The sequence below is a fragment of the Somniosus microcephalus genome, unplaced genomic scaffold (assembly GCF_052327205.1).
Source record: "Somniosus microcephalus isolate GS21.2 unplaced genomic scaffold, FLI_Smic_1.0 unresolved_chr1, whole genome shotgun sequence".
NCBI classification, from domain to species: Eukaryota; Metazoa; Chordata; class Chondrichthyes; order Squaliformes; family Somniosidae; genus Somniosus; species Somniosus microcephalus.
In genome coordinates, this window is record NW_028225179.1 from 62,692,942 (window position 1) to 62,719,675 (window position 26,734).

Below are 26,734 nucleotides of genomic sequence, written 5' to 3' on the forward strand. Positions count from 1 at the left end.
CCTTCCCCCGTCTTTCCCCCGTCTCGCCCCCTTGCCCCGTCTCTCCCCCTTGCCCCGTCTCTCCCCATCCCTCCCCGTCCCCCCTTGCCCCATCTCTCCCCCTTCCCCCCTTGTCCTGTCTCTCCCCATCCCCCCTTCACCCGTCTCTCCCCCTCCCCTTCCCCGTCTCTCCCCTTCCCCTGTCTCTCCCCCGTCCCCATTCCCCCTTCCCCATCTCTCCCCCTTCCCCTGCCCCCCTTGCCCCATCTCTCCCCCTTCCCCTGCCTCCCTTGCCCCGTCTCTCCCACTTCCCCCGCCCCCCGTTGCCCCGTCTCTCCCCCTTCCCCGCACCCACCTTGCCCCGTCTCTCCCCCTTCCCCGCACCCCCCTTGCCCCGTCTCTCCCCCCTTCCCCCATCCCACCTTGCCCCATCTCCCCCCCCTTCCCCCCGACCCTCCCCCCAATGTTGACCACCTTCCACGATCCTTTACAAGCTCCAGCAATGGCACCCCCCTCCGGCCCCCGACCGACCCTCACAGACATTCGCTGCCTTGCTCTCCCTTTGACCTGTGAAACATTCTAGCAATCCTTCTTCCTCCATTCTCTCATTGTTACAGCTCGGTGTGATTTACTTTTGTTCAGGAATTGTACGAAAGCGATGGAACAAAACAAACATCCTGCAGAACCGGAACTCCGATCAGTCAGCTGTGACAGCTCAGAAACTACCCGTAACAGAATGACTGAATTCTCAGTCCCTCTCCCTCAGGGAGATATCTGTACACTGACTGGTGTCTCTCAGTCTCTCTCTCTCAGGGAGATATCTGTACACTGACTTGTGTCTCTCAGTCCCTCTCAGGGAGATATCTGTACACTGACTGGTGTCTCTCAGTCCCTCTCAGGGAGATATCTGTTCACTGACTGGTGTCTCTCAGTCCCCTCTCTCTCAGGGAGATATCTGTACACTGACTGGTGTCTCTCAGTCCCTCTCAGGGAGATATCTGTTCACTGACTGGTGTCTCTCAGTCCCCTTTCCCTCAGGGAGATATCTGTACACTGACTGGTGTCTCTCAGTCCCCTCTCTCTCAGGGAGATATCTGTACACTGACTGATGTCTCTCAGTCCCTCTCTCTCAGGGAGATATCTGAACACTGACTGGTGACTTGATATCTGTACACTGACTGGTGTCTCTCAGTCCCCTCCCTCTCAGTGAGATATCTGTTCACTGACTGGTGTCTCTCAGTCCCTCTCTCTCAGCGAGATATCTGTTCACTGACTGGTGTCTCTCAGCCCTCTCTCTCAGGGAGATATCTGTACACTGACTGGTGTCTCTCAGTCCCTCTCTCTCAGGGAGATATCTGTACACTGACTGGTGTCTCTCAGTCCCTCTCTCTCAGGGAGATATCTGTACACTGACTGGTGTCTCTCAGTCCCCTCTCTCTCAGGGAGATATCTGTACACTGACTGGTGTCTCTCAGTCCCCTCTCTCCCAGGGAGATATCTGTACACTGACTGGTGTCTCTCAGTCCCCTCTCTCTCAGGGAGATATCTGTACACTGACTGGTGACTCTCAGTCCCTCTCTCTCAAGGAGATATCTGTACACTGACTGGTGTCTCTCAGTCCCTCTCAGGGAGATATCTGTTCACTGACTGGTGTCTCTCAGTCCCTCTCTCTCAGGGAGATATCTGTACACTGACTGGTGTCTCTCAGGCCCTCTCAGGGAGATATCTGTTCACTGACTGGTGTCTCTCAGTCCCTCTCTCTCGGGGAGATATCTGTACACTGACTGGTGTCTCTCAGGCCCTCTCTCTCAGGGAGATATCTGTTCACTGACTGGTGTCTCTCAGTCCCCTCCCTCTCAGTGAGATATCTGTTCACTGACTGGTGTCTCTCAGCCCTCTCTCTCAGGGAGATATCTGTACACTGACTGGTGTCTCTCACTCCCTCTCTCTCAGGGAGACATCTGTTCACTGACTGGTATCTCAGTCCCCTCTCTCTCAGGGAGATATCTGTACACTGACTGGTGACTCTCAGTCCCTCTCTCTCAGGGAGATATCTGTACACTGACTGGTGTCTCTCAGTCCCTCTGTGATGAAATATTCCATTCATCACTCATCAGTATTTCTCTGCCTGTGACTGTGGTTGGTTTCAGTTTCATTTCCATTGTATTGTACTGTGTGTAGGGCTCCGCCCATATCTGGCTCCTATGTAAGCTGGCCCAGCCTGCAGCACATCCAGTACGGCAGACCTCTGGATGGAAGATACATTCTCCTCTGTGTGTTACCTTCTAAGTCAATAAAAGCCTTGTTTTGTTTCGCTAACATCGAGTCTCGGATTTATTGAGGCACATCAATTTTATTGACTTAGAAGGTTACTGCCACTAATGCCACGCCTCACGAGCGAATGTTTGTCTTTCCCCGGAAATCCACCTCAGGCGTATCCATGCCGTCATGGCTCTCCACCCCAGGTCCGGTATTCGTGCGAAGGCATGTGAGGGGCCACAAGACGGACCCTCTCGTGGAGTCAGTGCACCTACTCCACGCCAACCCCCAATACGCGTATGTCCGGCACGCCGACGGAAAGGAGGACACCGTGTCCATAAAAGACGTCGCCCCAGCCGGTAACGACAACAACCACGACAACAGCAGCAACAACGACCACAGCAACTCTTACCCACCCACTACTCTTTCATCACCCCCGGAAGAACATCGACCAACGGTACCCCCACCAACTACCCCTTCAACAACCCTGGCGGCACCCCCGGCAGAGACCCAGGAGGCCACCGGGGACACCCAGCCGACACCCGCGGCACCACAACAGCCACGTCGGTCGCAGAGGACTATCAAACCCCCGAACAGACTAAATCTATAGAAGGGGTGAATGTGATGAAATATTCCATTCATCACTCATCAGTATTTCTCTGCCTGTGACTGTGGTTGGTTTCAGTTTCATTTCCATTGTATTGTACTGTGTGTAGGGCTCCGCCCATACCTGGCTCCTATGTAAGCTGGCCCAGCCTGCAGCACATCCAGTAAGGCAGACCTCTGGATGGAAGATACATTCTCCTCTGTGTGTTACCTTCTAAGTCAATAAAAGCCTTGTTTTGTTTCGCTAACATCGAGTCTCAGATTTATTGAGGCACATCACCCTCTCAGGGAGATATCTGTTCACTGACTGGTGTCTCAGTCCCCTCTCTCTCAGGGAGATATCTGTACACTGACTGGTGACTCTCAGTCCCTCTCTCTCAGGGAGATATCTGTACACTGACTGGTGTCTCTCAGTCCCTATCAGGGAGATATCTGTTCACTGACTGGTGTCTCTCAGTGCCCTCTCTCTCAGGGAGATATCTGTACACTGACTGGTGTCTCTCAGTCCCCTCTCTCTCAGGGAGATATCTGTACACTGACTAGTGTCTCTCAGTCCCCTCTGCATCAGGGAGATATCTGTACACTGACTGGTGTCTCTCAGTCCCCTCTCTCTCAGGGAGCTCTCTGTAAACTGACTAGTGTCTCTCAGTCCCCTCTGCATCAGGGAGATATCTGTACACTGACTGGCGTCTCAGTCCCCTCTCTCTCAGGGAGATATCTATACATTGACTGGTGACTCTCAGTCCCTCTCTCTCAGGGAGATATCTGTACACTGAATGGTGTCTCAGTCTCTCTCCCTCAGGGAGATATCTGTACACTGACTGGTGTCTCAGTCTCTCTCTCAGGGAGATATCTGTACAGTGGCTGGTGTCTCACAGTCCCCTCTCTCTCAGGGAGATATCTGTACACTGACTGGTGTCTCAGTCTCTCTCTCAGGGATATATCTGTACACTGACTGGTGTCTCTCAGTCTCTCTCTCTGTCAGGGCGATATCTGTACACTGACTGGTGTCTCTCAGTCCCTCTCTCTCAGGGAGATATCTGTACACTGAGTGGTGTCTCTCAGTCCCTCTCTCTCAGGCAGATCTCTGTACACTGACTGGTGTCGCAGTCTCTCTCTCTCTCAGGGAGATATCTGTACACTGACTGGTGTCTCTCAGTCTCTCTCAGGGAGGTATCACTACACTGACTGGTGTCTCTCAGTCCCTCTCTCTCAGGGAGATATCTGTACACTGACTGGGGTCTCTCAGTCCCTCTCCCTCAGGGAGATATCTGTACACTGACTGGTGTCTCTCAGTCCCTCTCTCTCAGGGAGGTATCTGTACACTGACTGGTGTCTCTCAGTCTCTCTCAGGGAGGTATCACTACACTGACTGGTGTCTCTCAGTCCCTCTCTCTCAGGGTGATATCTGTACACTGACTGGTGTCTCTCAGTCCCCTCTCTCAGGGAGATATCTGTACACTGACTGGTGTCTCTCAGTCCCCTCTCTCTCAGGGAGATATCTGTACACTGACTGGTGTCTCTCAGTCCCCTCTCTCAGGGAGATATCTGTACACTGACTGGTGTCTCTCAGTCCCTCTCTCTCAGGGAGATATCTGTACACTGACTGGTGTCTCTCAGTCCCCTCTCTCTCAGGGAGATATCCGTACACTGACTGGTGTCTCTCAGTCACTCTCTCTCAGGGAGATATCTGTACACTGACTGGTGTCTCTCAGTCCCTCTCTCTCAGGGAGATATCTGTACACAGACTGGTGTCTCTCAGTCTCTCTCAGGGAGGTATTTGTACACTGACTGGTGTCTCTCCGTCCCTCTCTCTCAGGGAGATATCTGTACACTGACTGGTGTATCTCAGTCCTCTCTCTCAGGGAGATATCTGTTCACTGACTGGTGTCTCTCAGTCTCTCTCTCTGTCAGGGAGATATCTGTACACTGACTGGTTCCTACATCCATTCTCACAAATCGAGCGACGGTCTCACTCACCACTTCTCCTTGTTGCTTTCAAACTGAGTCACTCTTTGCCCGAAGTGTGACTCTCGGCTGCTGTTGAAAGTGGTTGGCCTTTCGATCTCAATATTGAAGCTTCTGCAAGGACCCATTGCTTCGCGAGTAGAACGGTGGGGGAGAGAGGGCAAGTATGAGGGGCCCGTGAAATAATCGGTTTTGAAAAACGGCCAACAATCACGTGCATTTATTCAGCGCCTTTAACGGAGCAAAACGACCCAAAGCGCATCACTGGAGCGTCAATGAGACAATATCTGACACCGAGCCACGGAATGAGATATTAGGGACAGGCGAGTAACAGCTCGGTCAAAGAGGGAGGTTTAAGGAGCGTCTTAAAGGAGGAGAGAGAGGCGGAGAGGTTTAGGGAGGGAATTCCAGAGCTTGGGGCCCAGGCAGCTGAAGGCACGGCCTCCAATGGTGGAGCGATGGAAATCGGGGAATGCGCAAGAGGCTGGAATTAGAGGCGCGCAGAGATCTTGGCGGGTTGTAGGGCTGGAGGGGGTAACAGAGATAGGGAGGGTTGTAGGGCTGGAGGAGGTTACAGAGATAGGGAGGGTTGTAGGGCTGGAGGGGGTTACAGAGATAGGGAGGGTTGTAGGGGCTGGAGGGGGTTACAGAGATAGGGAGGGATGTAGGGGCTGGAGGAGGTTACAGAGATAGGGAGGGTTGTAGGGCTGGAGGGGGTTACAGAGATAGGGAGGGTTGTAGGGGCTGGAGGGGGTTACAGAGATAGGGAGGGTTGTAGGGCTGGAGGTGGTTACAGAGATAGGGAGGGATGTAGGGGCTGGAGGAGGTTACAGAGATAGGGAGGGTTGTAGGGCTGGAGGAGGTTACAGAGATAGGGAGGGTTGTAGGGCTGGAGGTGGTTACAGAGATAGGGAGGGTTGTAGGGCTGGAGGGGGTTACAGAGATAGGGAGGGTTGTAGGGCTGGAGGTGGTTACAGAGATAGGGAGGGATGTAGGGGCTGGAGGAGGTTACAGAGATAGGGAGGGTTGTAGGGCTGGAGGAGGTTACAGAGATAGGGAGGGTTGTAGGGCTGGAGGTGGTTACAGAGATAGGGAGGGTTGTAGGGCTGGAGGGGGTTACAGAGATAGGGAGGGTTGTATGGCTGGAGGAGGTTACAGAGATAGGGAGGGTTGAAGGGCTGGAGGAGGTTACAGAGATAGGAAGGGTTGTAGAGGCGGGAGCAGGTTACAGAGATAGGGAGGGTTGTAGGGCTGGAGGAGGTTACAGAGATAGGGAGGGCTGTAGGGCTGGAGGAGTTTGCAGAGATAGGGAGGGTTGTAGGGCTGGAGGTGGTTACAGAGATAGGGAGGGTTGTAGGGCTGGAGGGGGTTACAGAGATAGGGAGGGTTGTAGGGGCTGGAGGGGGTAATAGTGATAGGGAGGGTTGTAGGGCTGGAGGAGGTTACAGAGATAGGGAGGGTTGTAGGGCTGGAGTGGGTTACAGAGATAGGGAGGGTTGTAGGGCTGGAGGTGGTTACAGAGATAGGGAGGGTTGTAGGGACTGGAGGAGCTTACAGAGATAGGGAGGGTTGAAGGGCTGGAGGTGGTTACAGAGATAGGGAGGGTTGTAGGGCTGGAGGGGGTTACAGAGATAGGGAGGGTTGTAGGGCTGGAGGTGGTTACAGAGATAGGGAGGGCTGTAGGGGCTGGAGGAGGTTACAGAGATAGGGAGGGTTGTAGGGCTGGAGGAGGTTACAGAGATAGGGAGGGTTGTAGGGCTGGAGGTGGTTACAGAGATAGGGAGGGTTGTAGGGCTGGAGGGGGTTACAGAGATAGGGAGGGTTGTATGGCTGGAGGAGGTTACAGAGATAGGGAGGGTTGAAGGGCTGGAGGAGGTTACAGAGATAGGAAGGGTTGTAGAGGCGGGAGCAGGTTACAGAGATAGGGAGGGTTGTAGGGCTGGAGGAGGTTACAGAGATAGGGAGGGCTGTAGGGCTGGAGGAGTTTGCAGAGATCGGGAGGGTTGTAGGGCTGGAGGTGTTTACAGTGATAGGGAGGGTTGTAGGGCTGGAGGGGGTAATAGAGTTAGGGAGGGTTGTAGGGCTGGAGGAGGTTACAGAGATAGGGAGGGTTGTAGGGCTGGAGGGGGTTACAGAGATAGGGAGGGTTGTAGGGCTGGAGGGGGTTCCAGAGATAGGGAGGGTTGTAGGGCTGGAGGTGGTTACAGTGATAGGGAGGGTTGTAGGGGCTGGAGGGGGTAATAGTGATAGGGAGGGTTGTAGGGCTGGAGGAGGTTACAGAGATAGGGAGGGTTGTAGGGCTGGAGGGGGTTACAGAGATAGGGAGGGTTGTAGGGCTGGAGGGGGTTACAGAGATAGGGAGAGTTGTAGGGCTGGAGGGGGTTACAGAGATAGGGAGGGTTGTAGGGCTGGAGGGGGCTCCAGAGATAGGGAGGTTTGTATGGCTGGAGTTGGTTACAGAGGTAGGGAGGGTTGTAGGGCTGGAGGGGGTTACAGAGGTAGGGAGGGTTGTAGGGCTGGAGGGGGTTACAGAGATAGGGAGGGTTGTCGGCTGGAGGAGGTTACAGAGATAGGGAGAGTTGTAGGGCTGGAGGTGGTTACAGAGATAGGGAGGGTTGTAGGGCTGGAGGGGGTTACAGAGATAGGGATGGTTGTAGGGCTGGAGGTGGTTACAGAGATAGGGTGGGTTGTAGGGCTGGAGGGGGTTACAGAGATAGGGAGGGTTGTAGGGCTGGAGGAGGTTACAGAGATAGGGAGGGTTGTAGTGCTGGAGGGGGTTACAGAGATAGGGAGGGTTGTAGGGCTGGAGGTGGTTACAGAGATAGGGAGGGTTGTAGGGCTGGAGGGGGTTACAGAGATAGGGAGGGTTGTAGGGCTGGAGGGGGTTACAGAGATAGGGAGGGTTGTAGGGCAGGAGGAGGTTACAGAGATCTCGGAGAGTTTTAGGGCTGGAGGTGGTTACAGAGATAGGGAGGGTTGTAGGGCTGGAGGGGGTTACAGAGATAGGGAGGGTTGTAGGGCTGGAGGTGATTACAGAGATAGGGAGGGTTGTCGGGCTGGTGGAGGTTACAGAGATAGGGAGGGTTGTAGCGCTGGAGGTGATTACAGAGATAGGGAGGGTTGTAGGGCTGGGGGTGGTTACAGAGATAGGGAGGGTTGTAGGGCTGGAGGAGGATACAGAGATAGGGAAGGTTGTAGGGCTGGAGAGGGTAACAGAGATAGGGAGGGTTGTAGGGGCTGGAGGAGGATACAGAGATAGGGAGGGTTGTAGGTCTGGAGGGGGTTACAGAGATAGGGAGGGTTGTAGGTCTGGAGGGGTTTACAGAGATAGGGAGGGTTGTAGGGGCTGGAGGAGGTTACAGATATAGGGAGGGTTGTAGGGCTTGAGGGGGTTACAGAGATAGGGATCGTTGTAGGTCTGGAGGGGGTTACAGAGATAGGGAGGGTTGTAGGGCTGGAGGGGGTTACAGAGATAGGGAGGGATGTAGGGCTGGAGGGTGTTACAGAGATAGGGAGGGTTGTAGGGCTGGAGGTGGTTACAGAGATAGGGAGGGTTGTAGGGCTGGAGGTGGTTACAGAGATAGGGAGGGTTGTAGGGATGGAGGTGGTTACAGAGATAGGGAGGGTTGTAGGGCTGGAGGTGATTACAGAGATAGGGAAGGTTGTAGGGCTGGAGAGGGTAATAGAGATAGGGAGGGTTGTAGGGGCTGGAGGAGGATACAGAGATAGGGAGGGTTTTAGGTCTGGAGGGGGTTACAGAAATAGGGAGGGTTGTAGGACTGGAGGAGTTTACAGAGATAGGGAGGGTTGTAGGTCTGGAGGGGGTTACAGAGATAGGGAGGGTTGTAGGGGCTGGAGGAGGTTACAGAGATAGGGAGGGTTGTAGGTCTGGAGGGGTTGCAGAGATAGTGAGGGTTGTAGGGCTGGAGGGGGTTGCAGAGATAGGGAGGGTTGTATGGCTGGAGGGGGTTACAGAGATAGGGAGGGTTGTAGGGCTGGAGGTGGTTACAGAGATAGGGAGGGTTGTAGGGCTGGAGGTGGTTACAGAGATAGGGAGGGTTGTAGGGATGGAGGTGGTTACAGAGATAGGGAGGGTTGTAGGGCTGGAGGTGATTACAGAGATAGGGAAGGTTGTAGGGCTGGAGAGGGTAACAGAGATAGGGAGGTTTGTAGGGGCTGGAGGAGGATACAGAGATAGGGAGGGTTGTAGGTCTGGAGGGGGTTACAGAGATAGGGAGGGTTGTAGTGCTGGAGGAGTTGACAGAGATAGGGAGGGTTGTAGGTCTGGAGGGGGTTACAGAGATAGGGAGGGTTGTAGGGGCTGGAGGATGTTACAGAGATAGGGAGGGTTGTAGGGCTTGAGGGGGTTACAGAGATAGGGATCGTTGTAATTCTGGAGGGGGTTACAGAGATAGGGAGGGTTGTAGGGCTGGAGGGGGTTACAGAGATAGGGAGGGTTGTAGGGCTGGAGGGGGTTACAGAGATAGGGAGGGTTGTCGGGCTGGAGGTGGTTACAGAGATAGGGAGGGTTGTAGGGCTGGAGGTGGTTACAGAGATAGGGAGGGTTGTAGGGCTGGAGGAGGTTACAGAGATAGGGAGGGTTGTAGTGCTGGAGGGGGTTACAGAGATAGGGAGGGTTGTAGGGCTGGAGGTGGTTACAGAGATAGGGAGGGTTGTAGGGCTGGAGGGGGTTACAGAGATAGGGAGGGTTGTAGGGCTGGAGGGGGTTACAGAGATAGGGAGGGTTGTAGGGCAGGAGGAGGTTACAGAGATCTCGGAGAGTTTTAGGGCTGGAGGTGGTTACAGAGATAGGGAGGGTTGTAGGGCTGGAGGGGGTTACAGAGATAGGGAGGGTTGTAGGGCTGGAGGTGATTACAGAGATAGGGAGGGTTGTCGGGCTGGTGGAGGTTACAGAGATAGGGAGGGTTGTAGCGCTGGAGGTGATTACAGAGATAGGGAGGGTTGTAGGGCTGGGGGTGGTTACAGAGATAGGGAGGGTTGTAGGGCTGGAGGAGGATACAGAGATAGGGAAGGTTGTAGGGCTGGAGAGGGTAACAGAGATAGGGAGGGTTGTAGGGGCTGGAGGAGGATACAGAGATAGGGAGGGTTGTAGGTCTGGAGGGGGTTACAGAGATAGGGAGGGTTGTAGGTCTGGAGGGGTTTACAGAGATAGGGAGGGTTGTAGGGGCTGGAGGAGGTTACAGATATAGGGAGGGTTGTAGGGCTTGAGGGGGTTACAGAGATAGGGATCGTTGTAGGTCTGGAGGGGGTTACAGAGATAGGGAGGGTTGTAGGGCTGGAGGGGGTTACAGAGATAGGGAGGGATGTAGGGCTGGAGGGTGTTACAGAGATAGGGAGGGTTGTAGGGCTGGAGGTGGTTACAGAGATAGGGAGGGTTGTAGGGCTGGAGGTGGTTACAGAGATAGGGAGGGTTGTAGGGATGGAGGTGGTTACAGAGATAGGGAGGGTTGTAGGGCTGGAGGTGATTACAGAGATAGGGAAGGTTGTAGGGCTGGAGAGGGTAATAGAGATAGGGAGGGTTGTAGGGGCTGGAGGAGGATACAGAGATAGGGAGGGTTTTAGGTCTGGAGGGGGTTACAGAAATAGGGAGGGTTGTAGGACTGGAGGAGTTTACAGAGATAGGGAGGGTTGTAGGTCTGGAGGGGGTTACAGAGATAGGGAGGGTTGTAGGGGCTGGAGGAGGTTACAGAGATAGGGAGGGTTGTAGGTCTGGAGGGGTTGCAGAGATAGTGAGGGTTGTAGGGCTGGAGGGGGTTGCAGAGATAGGGAGGGTTGTATGGCTGGAGGGGGTTACAGAGATAGGGAGGGTTGTAGGGCTGGAGGTGGTTACAGAGATAGGGAGGGTTGTAGGGCTGGAGGTGGTTACAGAGATAGGGAGGGTTGTAGGGATGGAGGTGGTTACAGAGATAGGGAGGGTTGTAGGGCTGGAGGTGATTACAGAGATAGGGAAGGTTGTAGGGCTGGAGAGGGTAACAGAGATAGGGAGGTTTGTAGGGGCTGGAGGAGGATACAGAGATAGGGAGGGTTGTAGGTCTGGAGGGGGTTACAGAGATAGGGAGGGTTGTAGTGCTGGAGGAGTTGACAGAGATAGGGAGGGTTGTAGGTCTGGAGGGGGTTACAGAGATAGGGAGGGTTGTAGGGGCTGGAGGATGTTACAGAGATAGGGAGGGTTGTAGGGCTTGAGGGGGTTACAGAGATAGGGATCGTTGTAATTCTGGAGGGGGTTACAGAGATAGGGAGGGTTGTAGGGCTGGAGGGGGTTACAGAGATAGGGAGGGTTGTAGGGCTGGAGGGGGTTACAGAGATAGGGAGGGTTGTCGGGCTGGAGGTGGTTACAGAGATAGGGAGGGTTGTAGGGCTGGAGGTGGTTACAGAGATAGGGAGTGTTGTAGGGCTGGAGGAGGTTACAGAGATAGGAAGTGTTGTAGGGCTGGAGGTGGTTACAGAGATAGTGAGGGTTGTAGGGATGGAGGAGGTTACAGAGATAGGGAGGGCTGTAGGGCTGGAGGAGTTTGCAGAGATCGGGAGGGTTGTAGGGCTGGAGGTGGTTACAGTGATAGGGAGGGTTGTCGGGCTGGAGGGGGTAATAGAGTTAGGGAGGGTTGTAGGGCTGGAGGAGGTTACAGAGATAGGGAGGGTGGTAGGGCTGGAGGGGGTTACAGAGATAGGGAGGGTTGTCGGGCTGGAGGTGGTTTCAGTGATCGGGAGGGTTGTAGGGGCTGGAGGGGGTAATAGAGATAGGGAGGGTTGTAGGGCTGGAGGAGGTTACAGAGATAGGGAGAGTTGTAGGGCTGGAGGGGGTTACAGAGATAGGGAGGATTGTAGGGCTGGAGGAGGTTACAGAGATAGGGAGGGTTGTAGGGCTGGAGGTGGTTACAGAGATAGGGAAGGTTGTAGGGCTGGAGGGTGTTACAGAGATAGGGAGAGTTGTAGGGCTGGAGGGGGTTACAGAGATAGGGAGGGTTGTAGGGCTGGAGGGTGCTCCAGAGATAGGGAGGTTTGTAGGGCTGGAGGTGGTTACAGAGATAGGGAGGATTGTAGGGCTGGAGGGGTTTACAGAGTTAGGGAGGGTTGTAGGGCTGGAGGGGACTCAAGAGATAGGGAGGGTTGTAGGGCTGGAGGTGGTTACAGAGATAGGGAGGGTTGTAGGGCTGGAGGGGGTCACAGAGATAGTGAGGGTTGTAGGGCTGGAGGAGGTTACAGAGGTAGGGAGGGTTGTAGGGCTGGAGGGGGTTACAGAAATAGGGAGGGTTGTAGGGCTGGAGGAGGTTACAGAGATAGGGAGAGTTGTAGGGCAGGAGTTTACAGAGATAGGGAGGGTTGTAGGTCTGGAGGGGGTTACAGAAATAGGGAGGGTTGTAGGACTGGAGGAGTTTACAGATATAGGGAGGGTTGTAGGTCTGGAGGGGGTTACAGAGATAGGGAGGGTTGTAGGGGCTGGAGGAGGTTACAGAGATAGGGAGGGTTGTAGCTCTGGAGGGGGTTACAGAGATAGGGAGGGTTGTAGGGCTGGAGGGGGTTTCAGAGATAGGGAGGGTTGTAGGGCTGGAGGGGGTTACAGAGATAGGGAGGGTTGTAGGGCTGGAGGTGGTTACAGAGATAGGGAGGGTTGTAGGGCTGGAAGTGGTTACAGAGATAGGGAGGGTTGTAGGGATGGAGGTGGTTACAGAGATAGGGAGGGTTGTAGGGCTGGAGGTGATTACAGAGATAGGGAAGGTTGTAGGGCTGGAGAGGGTAACAGAGATAGGGAGGTTTGTAGGGGCTGGAGGAGGATACAGAGATAGGGAGGGTTGTAGGTCTGGAGGGGGTTACAGAGATAGGGAGGGTTGTAGGGCTGGAGGAGTTTACAGAGATAGGGAGGGTTGTAGGTCTGGAGGGGGTTACAGAGATAGGGAGGGTTGTAGGGGCTGGAGGATGTTACAGAGATAGGGAGGGTTGTAGGGCTTGAGGGGGTTACAGAGATAGGGATCGTTGTAGGTCTGGAGGGGGTTACAGAGATAGGGAGGTTTGTAGGGCTGGAGGGGTTTACAGAGATAGGGAGGGTTGTAGGGCTGGAGGGGGTTACAGAGATAGGGAGGGTTGTAGGGCTGGAGGTGGTTACAGAGATAGGGAGGTTTGTAGGGCTGGAGGTGGTTACAGAGATAGGGAGGGTTGTAGGGATGGAGGAGGTTACAGAGATAGGGAGGGTTGTAGGGCTGAAGGTGGTTACAGAGATCTCAGAGGGTTGTAGGGATGGAGGTGGTTACAGAGATCGGGAGGGTTGTAGGGCTGGAGTTGGTAACAGAGATAGGGAGGGTTGTCGGTCTGGAGGAGGTTACAGAGATAGGGAGGTTTGTAGGGCTGGAGGTGGTTACAGAGAGAGGGAGGGTTGTAGGGCTGGAGGAGGTTACAGAGATAGGGAGGGTTGTAGGGCTGTAGGTGGTTACAGAGATCTCGGAAGGTTGTAGGGATGGAGGTGGTTACAGAGATCGGGAGGGTTGTAGGGCTGGAGATGGTTCCAGAGATAGGAAGGGTTGTAGTGCTGGAGGTGGTTACAGAGATCGGGAGGGTTGTAGGGCTGGAGGAGGTTACAGAGATCTCGGAGGTTTGTAGGGCTGGAGGATGTTACAGAGATAGGGAGGGGTATAGGGCTGGAGGAGGTTACAGGGATAGGGAGATTTGTGGGGTTGGAGGAGGTTACAGATATAGGGAGAGCTGTAGGGCTGGAGGTGATTACAGAGATAGAGAGGGTTGTAGGGCTGGAGGTGGTTATAGAGATTGGGAGGGTTGTAGGGCTGGAGTTGGTTCCAGAGATAGGGAGGGTTGTAGGGCTGGAGGAGGTTACAGAGATCTCAGACGTTTGTAGGGCTGGAGGAGGTTACAGAGATCTCGGAGGGTTGTAGGTCTGGAGGAGGTTACAGAGATAGAAAGGGTTGTAGGGCTGGAGGAGGTTACAGAGATCTTGGAGGGTTGTAGGGCTGGAGGTGGTCACAGAGATCGGGAGGGTTTTAGCGCTGGAGGAGTTTGCAGAGATCGTGAGGGTTGTAGGGCTGGAGGAGGTTACAGAGAAATGGGGGGTTGTAGGGCTGGAGGAGGTTACAGAGATAGGGAGGGCTGTAGGTCTGGAGGTGGTTACAGAGATATGGAGGGTTGTAGGGCTGGAGGTGGTTACAGAGATCGGGAGGGTTGTAGGGCAGGAGGAGGCTACAGAGATCGGGAGGGTTGTAGGGCTGGAGGTGGTTACAGAGATCGGGAGGGTTGTAGGGCTGGAGGAGGTTACAGAGATAGGGAGGGTTGTAGGGGCTGGTGGAGGTTACAGAGATAGGGATAGTTGTAGGGCTGGAGGGGGTAACTGTAGTGTATGTAACCGTCTACCTTTAAGAGACTATTGTATGTAACCGTTCACCTTTAAGAGAACTATTTTAGGTGTGGCACTACTTGTTTGGCTTCTGTATACGGTAATACCGACGGTGACCACACCGGTATATAAGTGCTGTGGCATGATTTATAGGGCAGATTCGCCCTGACCGTCGAATAGTAAAGTCCTGTTGTATGTTACTCCTGAAGTCTGTGTCGTAATTAACCCACAGACTTTACAGTGGCGACGAGTCCGATCGTACCCTGCGGCAACAATATTTTCAAGCAACGAAAGAGCGTCGAAAAGAGGCAACCGCCCTCGTCATTTGGCTGGGAGAAAACTCAAGGCTGCAGCAATAGAAAGGAGGAAGACTTTAGCGACAAAAACTTCCATCAGCAACAGGCACTGACTGTCCCTTCTGCCACGGTGACTGTGAGTAAGGGAAAGTGAAAAGAATAGCCGGAGGATAAGGGCTGGGCACTCGACCACGGTCGAGGGGGAAAAGGAGCCGGACAAAAAAGTCGGGTCCAACAGCGTCGTGAGAGACCGCGACCGGCGGGAAACGCTGGGCGGTGACCGAAGCCACGAAGCGCTGCGACCGGGAGCGTAAGCGCGGGAAGAAAGAAACTCAGCCGCAGCCGGGGAGAGAAGCACCGGACTGCGAGAGCGCTGGGAGGCGCGATTGGGGTCCGAGCGAGCGGGAGAGGCAGAGCCGACCAAGAGAGACTGCGCGAGAGCCAGTCCAGCGGCTGAACTGTCCTTCGTCAACGGGGTGTAACCAGCGCCGGTAGAGCCAAGCGAGCGGGAGAGAGGCAGAGCCGAGCAAGGGGAACTGTGCGAGAGCCAGTCCAGCGGCTGAACTGTCCTCCGTCAATGGGGTGTACCCAGCGCCGGTAGAGCCGAGCGAGCGGGAGGGAGACAGAGCTGAGCAAGGGGAACTGTGCGAGAGCCAGCCCAGCGGCTGAACCTGTTCGCCGTCAACGGGGTACCCAGAGCCGGTCGCCCTGCCATAAAAAAAAAAAAAAAGGGAAAGCCTTGAAGCCGGCGCGCAGGCTGTGAACCTGAAAGCCAGCGGCCGTCGCCCGTGGGGGAAAGTGTACCCCTCCCGCCAGGGAAGAAACGCGGGAAGCCGCCATTAGGCGGGGAAGAAGATAGAAGCGGGAAACCGCCATTGAAGTGGGCGGGGAGAGAAGATAAGAGCGGGAAACCGCCATTTTCACGGGAAAACCGCCATCTTAGAGAAAAAAAAAGAAATAATAATTTAAAGAAATACTTGTGTTGTTCCCAAAGAGAGGAAGATGCCTAAGCGTGGTAACATCAACGATTTTAATTCGGAGATAGAAGACTCGGCCACGTACGTGGAACGCATTGAGATCTATTGTGAGGCCAACAAAATAGAAGAAGACGACAAAGCTATAACCTTGCTAAACTCGATGGGCGCAAAGACATACGGGCTCTTGAAGCATCTACTATCACCAGCTAAACCGACGGATCAGACTTTCGATGAGATAGTGGCTGTTCTGAAGGATCACTTGAACCCCACACCGTTGATGTTGGCTGAACGATTCAATTTCTATGCGAGAATGCAACGGAAAGACGAAAGCAACGCGGAATACTTGGTCGAACTGCGTAGACTAGCGAAATACTGCCAGTTTGAAGGGAATCTGACAGAGGCATTGCGAGACAAGTTCGTATGCGGACTGTCCAAGGAAGGGACGCAAAAGCGATTACTCGAAGAGAACGACCTTACACTTGACAGGGCTGTCCTTATAGCAGCATCGCATGAAGCCGCAGCGAAAGGAACTGCGGAAATGCAGCTAAAGGCAGCGGCACTCGGTGTGGACCAAATTACCTCGAGTATAACAAAATGCTATCGCTGTGGGAAGACAACACACGATCAGAACCAATGCTGGTTTAAGAACCAGGAATGCAGGAAATGTGGCAAACTGGGTCACATCGCTAAGGTATGCCGGTCATGGAAGAAGACCAACAACCAAAGGAAGCCATCACAGGAAAAGTACAACAAGGTACACAAGGTGGCTGAGAAGAGTTCAGACGAACAGAATTCAGACTCAGACCCAAACGGCCAGGAGCTGGGTAGTCTGAGAATTCATAATGTGAGTAAGGAAGCTGACCTACAAACTATCTGGGTCATGCTAAAAATAGCTGGAGTCCAAGTGAAAATGGAGTTGGACACTGGATCAGCTGTATCAGTCATAAATCAAAGGGATTACCACAGGCTATTCTCACATATACCCCTAAGAGATACCAAGTTCATATTGCAGACAGACACGGGGCATAAAGTATACCCCATGGGAAAGATAAGAGTCAAGGTGAGAGATAGGGGTAAAGAACACCCAAGAATGAACTTATACGTACTACCTGAGGGAGGACCACCACTTCTAGGATGGGAGTGGATCAAGAAAATAGACATGGAATGGCACTACCTACAAGCAATGACGAGTGAGGACTCGGTGCAGACAAGCAGCTCAGACTCTGAGCCGGAAGACGATAAGTCCAGCCCAAGTATGAAAAACAAGGTTAACATGAACTCACTGACTAAGGTTGGAAAAACGATGGCGTGTATAAAGACAGAGAATTCTGAGTCTGTTCAAGTTACAGACATATGCATTACGGAGGAACACCGGGCTCGAACTCAACGTTATCTCAAAGTACGACAACAATTAGAACAATTGAGTTACCGTCTCGTACAAGAGATGAAAACAATGAAAAAGTTCTATGACACCGAATGGGAGAGTCTGGAAAGACAACAGAACCTGCTGGCTCAAGCAGAGAGCGACCATAGAGCCATTGTGACCAATTACCGATCACATCTCCCTTATGATGTTCAGGAGTTAGAATATTTGCATGATCTAGAGATACAGCATAAAGGCAAACCACGCTACACTGAGGATTTTGTCCTGCAATTGGAGACGGAGCTAGTGCAGGCAAGGTTAAGAGAAGCTGAATCGCAATGTGCACTTAAAGAGATGCAGAAAAAAATCTTGGACGTAGAAAAGAGAAACGCTTCTTTACCTGATGAGAATAATGTGGCCATGTTGCAAGAGGAGCTTATATAGGGGCAAAACTGAAAGAAGCTAAGCAAAGGATGTTGGAACTTGAAACACAGAACCAAATCAGCAGTAACCAGCTATGTCGAGCAGAGAAGGAGTGCAATGGTCTGCAGGAGAAGGTGCAATATCTCTCAGCCCAGAATAAGGGACTACTCACTCAGTTAAATGAAAGTAAAGGGAAAATGGCTGAGATAGACTGCAAGAATAAAGAAGATTTGATGGCAGTGAGACTTCGAGAGGCGGATAGCATAGCAGCCTTGGCTGAACTCCAACAGAAAATTGCGAAAGAAGCAAATGAAGAGGAATCTTCAGGAAGCCAGGATTTTATTCCAGTTCTTCTCTACGACTCCTTACAAGCAGAGTGTGAGAAGTTGAAAGAACAGTATGAACAGGCCCAGGCTATAATTCTGGAGGGGGTTAACTCGGCAACCTCCGAAAAGCTAGTTTCAGTAGAAGCATATGAGCAACTAAAGGTTGAACATGAGCAAGAAGTCCAAAGGCTGCAGGAAATTCTTGATGAGCTCAAGGCCAAGACAGACTCATCGGTAGAAGTTCCATCCATAGATGAGAAATTAGAGGTGAAAGACATGGCCGAACATGAAAGACAAGATGTCCATGAACTCATAAAAATATTGAAGGAAACCCAAGACAAATATGAGGCGGCAATGACCGAGGTTCCACAACTTGAAGAACAGATTCAACTGGGAATCCTTTCAGTGGAAGAAAAGGAAACTGTAAGAAACACAGAGACTGTAAGAATGGGCCCTGAACATGAGCTAGAGAGCACCAAGGCGCAACTTCTCCGAGCGCTGAAAGCCAAAGTACAAGAGGAAAAGAAGGTGAAAGCATTGGAGAAAAAGGTGGAGGAAATGGAGAAGACCCTGATCCACAGTGTTCCCGTGGAAGAGTTAACGGTCAGCCAACTCCTTCATATGCTGAGAGACAAGGCTCTGCAATGGGAACAATCTGAACACGAGCTTCAATCTTCAAAGGGAAGGAGTTCGGAGCTCTCAAAAGTTATGGAAACAGCTGAGGTTGCAACACAGATTTTACTGGGATGCCAAAAGGACGCTGAATCACATCTATGTGAACAACAGAATGTTGAAACAGCTGCTCCAGTAGAAGGATTGAATAGCCCGATCAATCAATCCCCGATGGAAGGGGAAGTATTGAAATCACAAATGAGGTCCTTAGTGAAGGATTTGCAGGAAACCCAGGAAGAGCGGGATGACTATGAACGCATGAAGAAGTCCCTTCAGGAAAGATGTCTAGGGAGGGAACAACAGTCGGCTAATGTCCAGTTGGGTAAGGAAGAAGTAGCAGGCCCTCTCGCTAGGCTAGCTCAGGATGACACCGAATATTAACATGACCTGTTGAGTGACACGGAATATTACGAGGACTTGGTCTGCCCAGCTTGTGATGAAAACTCCCAAAGTGCAGAAATCAGGATGAAGCACTTAAAGTCTAAGGAACATAGGGAGATGGTGGCGCTACAGCTGGCAGCTGAGAAGGGAGCCCCGAGAGTCTCCAAGAAGCAAAAAAGGAAAAGACGAAGCCGAAGATGATAACCATCTAAATCATTATCACTTCTAATGGGAAAGTAGGGAAAAATTACAAAGGTAGTCCAGCTGTTTGTAAAAGTCAGCACTGCTGGTTCAGCAGGACGGAAGTTCAAGCTGTTACGTCAAGGGAAAGACTATTGGATGAGTCACGCTAGCAATGTGAACCGGCTACACCACAGAGATGTTGTTCGGACCGAGTCAAGACCAGAGACTGAATCTGTGAACTGTTCCCACAGAGACTGAACCTGTGAACTGTTTTCCACAGAGACTATATCTGTAAATTGTTTTACATGAAGTTGAATATATGTTATGTTTAATGGGGAATACGTATGTTGTAAGCTAAAAAGGGAGGATTGTAGTGTATGTAACCGTCTACCTTTAAGAGACTATTGTATGTAACCGTTCACCTTTAAGAGAACTATTTTAGGTGTGGCACTACTTGTTTGGCTTCTGTATACGGTAATACCGACGGTGACCACACCGGTATATAAGTGCTGTGGCATGATTTATAGGGCAGATTCGCCCTGACCTTCGAATAGTAAAGTCCTGTTGTATGTTACTCCTGAAGTCTGTGTCGTAATTAACTGCACAACCCACAGACTTTACAGTAACAGAGATAGGGAGGGTTGTAGGGCTGGAGGAGGTTACAGAGATCGGGAGGGTTGTAGGGGCTGGAGGAGGTTACAGAGATAGGGAGGGTTGTAGGGCTGGAGGTGGTTACAGTGATGGGGAGGGTTGTAGGGCTGGAGGAGGTTACAGAGATCTCGGAGTGTTGTAGGGCTGGAGGGGGTTACAGAGATAGGGAGGGGCGAGGCCGTGGAAGTGGTTACAGAGATAGGGAGGGTTGTAGGGGCTGGAGGGGGTTACAGAAATCTCAGAGGGTAGTAGTGGCTGGAGGAGGATACAGAGATAGGGAGGGTTGTAGGGCTGGAGGAAGTTACAGAGATCTCGGAGTGTTGTAGTGGCTGGAGGAGGTTACAGAGATAGGGAAGGCTGTAGGGCTGTAGGAGTTTGCAGAGATCGGGAGGGTTGTAGGGCTGGAGGTGGTTACAGTGATAGGGAGGGTTGTAGGGCTGGAGGGGGTAATAGAGTTAGGGAGGGTTGTAGGGCTGGAGGAGGTTACAGAGATAGGGAGTGTTGTAGGGCTGGAGGGGGTTACAGAGATAGGGAGGGTTGTAGGGCTGGAGGGGGTTACAGAGATAGGGAGGGTTGTAGGGCTGGAGGTGGTTACAGTGATAGGGAGGGTTGTAGGGGCTGGAGGGGGTAATAGAGATAGGGAGGGTTGTAGGGCTGGAGGAGGTTACAGAGATAGGGAGGGTTGTAGGGCTGGAGGGGGTTACAGAGATAGGGAGGGTTGTAGGGCTGGAGGAGGTTACAGAGAGAGGGAGGGTTGTAGGGCTGGAGGTGGTTACAGAGATAGGGAGGGTTGTAGGGCTGGAGGGGGTTACAGAGATAGGGAGAGTTGTAGGGCTGGAGGGGGTTACAGAGATAGGGAGGGTTGTAGGGCTGGAGGGGGCTCCAGAGATAGGGAGGTTTGTAGGGCTGGAGATGGTTACAGAGATAGGGAGGGTTGTAGGGCTGGAGGGGGTTACAGAGATAGGGAGGGTTGTAGGGCTGGAGTGGGCTCCAGAGATAGGGAGGGTTGTAGGGCTGGAGGTGGTTACAGAGATAGGGAGGGTTGTAGGGCTGGAGGGGGTCACAGAGATAGGGAGGGTTGTAGGGCTGGAGGAGGTTACAGAGGTAGGGAGGGTTGTAGGGCTGGAGGGGGTTACAGAGATAGGGAGGGTTGTAGGGCTGGAGGAGGTTACAGAGATAGGGAGGGTTGTAGGGCTGGAGGGGGTTACAGAGATAGGGAGGGTTGTAGGGCTGGAGGGGGTTACAGAGATAGGGATGGTTGTAGGGCTGGAGGTGGTTACAGAGATAGGGAGGGTTGTAGGGCTGGAGGGGGTTACAGAGATAGGGAGGGTTGTAGGGTTAGAGGGGGTTACAGAGATAGGGAGTGTTGTAGGGCTGGAGGGGGTTACAGAGATAGGGAGGGTTGTAGGGCTGGAGGGGGTTACAGAGATAGGGAGGGTTGTAGGGCTGGAGGGGGTTACAGAGATAGGGATGGTTGTAGGGCTGGAGGTGGTTACAGAGATAGGGAGGGTTGTAGGGCTGGAGGGGGTTACAGAGATAGGGAGGGTTGTAGGGTTAGAGGGGGTTACAGAGATAGGGAGTGTTGTAGGGCTGGAGGGGGTTACAGAGATAGGGAGGGTTGTAGGGCTGGAGGAGGTTACAGAGACCTCGGAGAGTTGTAGGACTGGAGGAGATTACAGAGATAGGGAGGGTTGCAGGGCTGGAGGTGATTACAGAGGTAGGGAGGGTTGTAGGGCTGGAGGAGATTACAGAGATAGGGAGGGTTGTAGGGCTGGAGGTGATTACAGAGATAGGGAGGGTTGTAGGGCTGGAGGTGGTTACAGAGATAGGGAAGGTTGTAGGGCTGGAGAGGGTAACAGAGATAGGGAGGGTTGTAGGGGCTGGAGGAGGATACAGAGATAGGGAGGGTTGTAGGTCTGGAGGGGGTTACAGAGATAGGGAGGGTTGTAGGGCTGGAGGAGTTTACAGAGATAGGGAGGGTTGTAGGTCTGGAGGGGGTTACAGAGATAGGGAGGGTTGTAGGGCTGGAGGAGGTTACAGAGATAGGGAGGGTTGTAGGGCTGGAGGGGGTTACAGAGATAGGGAGGGTTGTAGGGCTGGAGGGGGTTACAGAGATAGGGAGGGTTGTAGGGCTGGAGGGGGTTAAAGAGATCGGGAGGGTTGTAGGGCTGGAGGGGGTTACAGAGATAGGGAGGGTTGTAGGGCTGGAGGTGGTTACAGAGATAGGGAGGGTTGTAGGGCTGCAGGTGGTTACAGAGATAGGGAGGGTTGTAGGGCTGGAGGAGGTAACAGAGATAGGGAGGGTTGTAGGGCTGGAGGAGGTAACAGAGATAGGGAGGGTTGTAGGGCTGAAAGTGGTTACAGAGATCTCGGAGGGTTGTAGGGATGGAGTTGGTTACAGAGATAGGGAGGGTTGTAGGTCTGGAGGAGGTTACAGAGGTAGGGAGGGTTGTCGGGCTGGAGGTGGTTACAGAGATAGGGAGGGTTGTAGGGATGGAGGCTGTTACAGAGATCTCGGAGGGTTGTAGGGATGGAGGTGGTTACAGAGGTCGGGAGGGTTGTAGGGCTGGAGGAGGTTACAGAGATAGGGAGGGTTGTAGGGCTGAAGGTGGTTATAGAGATAGGGAGGGTTGTAGGTCTGGAGGAGGTTACAGAGGTAGGGAGGGTTGTCGGGCTGGAGGTGGTTACAGAGATAGGGAGGGTTGTAGGGATGGAGGGTGTTACAGAGATCTCGGAGGGTTGTAGGGATGGAGGTGGTTACAGAGGTCGGGAGGGTTGTAGGGCTGGAGGAGGTTACAGAGATAGGGAGGGTTGTAGGGATGGAGGTGGTTACAGAGATCTCGGAGGGTTGTAGGGCTGGAGGAGGTTACAGAGATAGGGAGATTTGTTGGGTTGGAGGAGGTTACAGAGATCGGGAGGGTTGTAGGGCTGTAGTTGGTAACAGAGGTCGGGAGGGTTGTAGGGCTGGAGGAGGTTACAGAGATCTCGGAGGTTTGTAGGGCTGGAGGAGGTTACAGAGATAGGGAGTGGTATAGGGCTGGAGGAGGTTACAGAGATAGGGAGATTTGTTGGGTTGGAGGAGGTTACAGATATCGGGAGAGTTGTAGGGTTGGAGGTGATTACAGAGATAGAGAGGGTTGTCGGGCTGGAGGTGGTTATAGAGATTGGGAGGGTTGTAGGGCTGGAGGGGGTTACAGAGATCAGGAGGGTTGTGGAGCTGGAGTTGGTTCCAGAGATAGGGAGGGTTGTAGGGCTGGAGGAGGTTACAGAGATAGGGAGGGTTGTAGGGCTGGAGGAGGTTACAGAGATCTTGGAGGGTTGTAGGGCTGGAGGAGGTTACAGAGATCTCGGAGGGTTGTAGGTCTGGAGGAGGTTACAGAGATAGAGAGGGTTGTAGGGCTGGAGGAGGTTACAGAGATCTTGGAGGGTTGTAGGGCTGGAGGAGGTTACAGAGATAGGGAGGGGTATAGGGCTGGAGGAGGTTACAGAGATAGGGAGGGTTGTATGGATGGAGCTCGTCACAGAGATCGGGAGGGTTTTAGGGCTGGAGGAGTTTGCAGAGATCGGGAGGGTTGTAGGGCTGGAGGAGGTTACAGAGATAGGGAGGGTTGTAGGTCTGGAGGTGTTTACAGAGAAATGGGGGGTTGTAGGGCTGGAGGAGGTTACAGAGATAGGGAGGGCTGTAGGTCTGGAGGTGGTTACAGAGATATGGAGGATTGTAGGGCTGGAGGTGGTTACAGAGATCGGGAGGGTTGTAGGGCAGGAGGAGGTTACAGAGATCGGGAGGGTTGTAGGGCTGGAGGTAGTTACATAGATCGGGAGGGTTGTAGGGCTGGAGGAGGTTACAGAGATAGGGAGGGTTGTAGGGGCTGGAGGAGGTTACAGAGATAGGGAGGGTTGTAGGGCTGGAGGGGGTAACAGAGATAGGGAGGGTTGTAGGGCTGGAGGAGGTTACAGAGATCGGGAGGGTTGTAGGGGCTGGAGGAGGTTACAGAGATAGGGAGGGTTGTAGGACTGGAGGTGGTTACAGTTATGGGGAGGGTTGTAGGGCTGGAGGAGGTTACAGAGATCGGGAGGGTTGTAGGGCTGGAGGAGGATACAGAGATCGGGAGTGTTGTAGGGCTGGAGGTGGTTACAGAGATCTCGGAGTGTTGTAGGGCTGGAGGGGGTTACAGAGATAGGGAGGGACGAGGCCGTGGAAGTGGTTACAGAGATAGGGAGGGTTGTAGGGGCTGGAGGGGGTTACAGAAATCTCAGAGGGTAGTAGTGGCTGGAGGAGGATACAGAGATAGGGAGGGTTGTAGGGCTGGAGGAAGTTACAGAGATCTCGGAGGGTTGTAGTGGCTGGAGGAGGATACAGAAATAGGGAGGGTTGTAGGGCTGGAGAGTGTAACAGAGATTGGGAGGGTTGTGGGGCTGGAGGAGGTTACAGAAATCGGGAGGGTTGTAGGGCTGGAGGAGGTTACAGAAATCGGGAGGGTTGTGGGGCTGGAGGAGGATACAGAGATCGGGAGGGTTGTGGGGCTGGAGAGTGTAACAGAGATCGGGAGGGTTGTAGGGCTGGAGGAGGTTACAGAGATAGGGAGGGGCAAGGATCATGGCAGGGATTTGAACAGGAGGTATACGGAGGGTGGTGTAGGGAGGCCGGCCAGGAGTGCGTTGGAATTGTCAAGTATGGAGGTACCAATGACACGGCTGAGAGTTGTGGCGGTGGATTAGCTGAGGCAGGGCGGAGACAGCTGATGGTACAGAGGTCGGCGGTCTTGGTGATGCAGAGTGACTCCCTACCTCATAGCAGTCATGTAATCTCCCGTGACTGCGGGGCAGTGGGATTACTTTGGTATTGATCCAGGGCTATGTGGAGAGAGTGCGGCAATGTGAATAGTTTGGGATTGATACAGGGGTATGGGAAGAGAGCGGGGCAGTGGGATTAGTTTGGGATTGATACAGGGCTGTGGCGAGAGAGTGGGGCAGTGGTATTAGTTTGGGGATTGATACAGGGTTATGGGAAGAGAGTGGGGCAGTGGGATTAGCTTGGGGATTGATATAGGGCCATGGGGAGAGAGAGGGCAGTGGGATTATTTTGGGGATTGATACAGGGCTATGGGGAGAGAGTGGGGCAGTGGGATTAGTTTGGGGACTGATACAGGACTATGGGGAGAGAGCGGGGCAGTGGGATTAGTTTGGGATTGATACTGGGCTATGGTGAGAGAGCGGGGCAGTGGGATTAGTTTGGGGATTGATACAGGACTATGGGGAGAGAGCAGGGCAGTGGGATTAGTTTGGGGATTGATACAGGACTATGGGGAGAGAGTGGGACAGTGGGATTAGTTCGGGGATTGATACAGGGCTATGGGGAGAGCGCGGGGCAGTGAGATTAGTTTGGGATTGATACTGGGCTATGGGGAGAGAGCGTGGCAGTGGGATTAGTTTGGGGATTGATCCTGGTCTGCGAGTCTCTACTCTCTCCCAGACCCTCTCCTTCCCCCTGGTCTGCGAGTCTCTACTCTCTCCCAGACCCTCTCCTTCCCCCTGGTCTGCGAGTCTCTACTCTCTCCCAGACCCTCTCCTTCCCCCTGGTCTGCGAGTCTCTACTCTCTCCCAGACCCTCTCCTTCCCCCTGGTCTGCGAGTCTCTACTCTCTCCCAGACCCTCTCCTTCCCCTGGTCTGCGAGTCTCTACACTCTCCCAGACCCTCTCCTTCCCCCTGGTCTGCGAGTCTCTACTCTCTCCCAGACCCTCTCCTTCCCCCTGGTCTGTGAGTCTTTACACTCTCCCAGACCCTCTCCTTCCCCCTGGTCTGCCAGTCTCTACACTCTCTCAGACCCTCTCCTTCCCCCTGGTCTGCGAGTCTCTACTCTCTCCCACAGACCCTCTCCTTCCCCCTGGTCTGTGAGTCTCTACACTCTCCCAGACCCTCTCCTTCCCCCTGGTCTGTGAGTCTCCACACTCTCCCAGACCCTCTCCTTCCCCCTGGTCTGCGAGTCTCTACTCTCTCCCAGACCCTCTCCTTCCCCCTGGTCTGCGAGTCTCTACACTCTCCCAGACCCTCTCCTTCCCCCTGGTCTGCGAGTCTCTGCACTCTCCCAGACCCTCTCCTTCCCCCTGGTCTGCGAGTCTCTACACTCTCCCAGACCCTCTCCTTCCCCTGGTCTGCGAGTCTCTACAGTCTCCCAGACACTCTCCTTCCCCCTGGTCTGCGAGTCTCCACTCTCCCACAGACCCTCTCCTTCCCCTGGTCTGCGAGTCTCTACACTCTCCCAGACCCTCTCCTTCCCCTGTTCTGCGAGTCTCTACAGTCTCCCAGACCCTCTCCTTCCCCCTGGTCTGCGAGCCTCTACACTCTCCCAGACCCTCTCCTTCCCCCTGGTCTGTGAGTCTCTACTCTCTCCCACAGACCCTCTCCTTCCCCCTGGTCTGCGAGTCTCTACAGTCTCCCAGACCCTCTCCTTCCCCTGGTCTGCGAGTCTCTACACTCTCCCAGACCCTCTCCTTCCCCTGGTCTGCGAGTCTCTACAGTCTCCCAGACACTCTCCTTCCCCCTGGTCTGCGAGTCTCCACTCTCCCACAGACCCTCTCCTTCCCCCTGGTCTGCGAGTCTGTACTCTCTCCCAGACCCTCTCCTTCCCCCTGGTCCGCGAGTCTCTACACTCTCCCAGACCCTCTCCTTCCCCCTGGTCTGCGAGTCTCTACTCTCTCCCAGACCCTCTCCTGCCCCCACCCAGCCCCTCCCTCAGGGACTCAAACCCCTTCCCTCACCAAACTTGCCGTCACTTACCCCAGCACAGACACAGCAAGAGAGCCAGCATGCCCTTCGATTCCTGCTCCGCTGCCATCGACACACAGAGCCGAAGAGACAGTAAAGAGATCCAGTCACTTCCTCAATCAGCAGCAGGTGGAGGTCGAATTTCCTCACATCCTCCTTTCTCAGTTTTCCGAGAAAGTGGTTTCCTAGCTCCACTCGTGACTCCTGCCTGCCAAAATGCCCGGGGTCATCTAAAGGACTCTACAATGTCCCGTCAAACACTCCCAGGGCAGGCACAGCACGGGTTAGATACAGAGTAAAGCTCCCTCTACACTGTCCCATCAAACACTCCCAGGGCAGGTACAGCACGGGTTAGATACAGAGTAAAGCTCCCTCTACACTGTCCCATCAAACACTCCCAGGGCAGGTACAGCACGGGTTAGATACAGAGTAAAGCTCCCTCTACACTGTCCCATCAGACACTCCCGGGGCAGGTACAGCACGGGTTAGATACAGAGTAAAGCTCCCTCTACACTGTCCCATCAAA

At 53.5% G+C, this 26,734-nt stretch overlaps 1 protein-coding gene across 1 annotated transcript in view; it reads right to left on the reverse strand.

The window, feature by feature from the left end:
* LOC147095432 (integrin alpha-X-like) overlaps window positions 1–26,278 on the reverse strand; it is a 245,987-nt gene extending 219,709 nt beyond the window's left edge. Inside the window, exons 1-2 of the mRNA XM_085973634.1 lie at window positions 26,221–26,278; window positions 4,825–4,942 (exon numbers count right to left, since the gene is read on the reverse strand). Coding sequence (XP_085829760.1) covers window positions 4,825–4,942; window positions 26,221–26,278 — 176 coding nt within the window. The remainder of the gene's footprint in view (window positions 1–4,824; window positions 4,943–26,220) is intronic.
* Window positions 26,279–26,734: the final 456 nt, after the last annotated feature.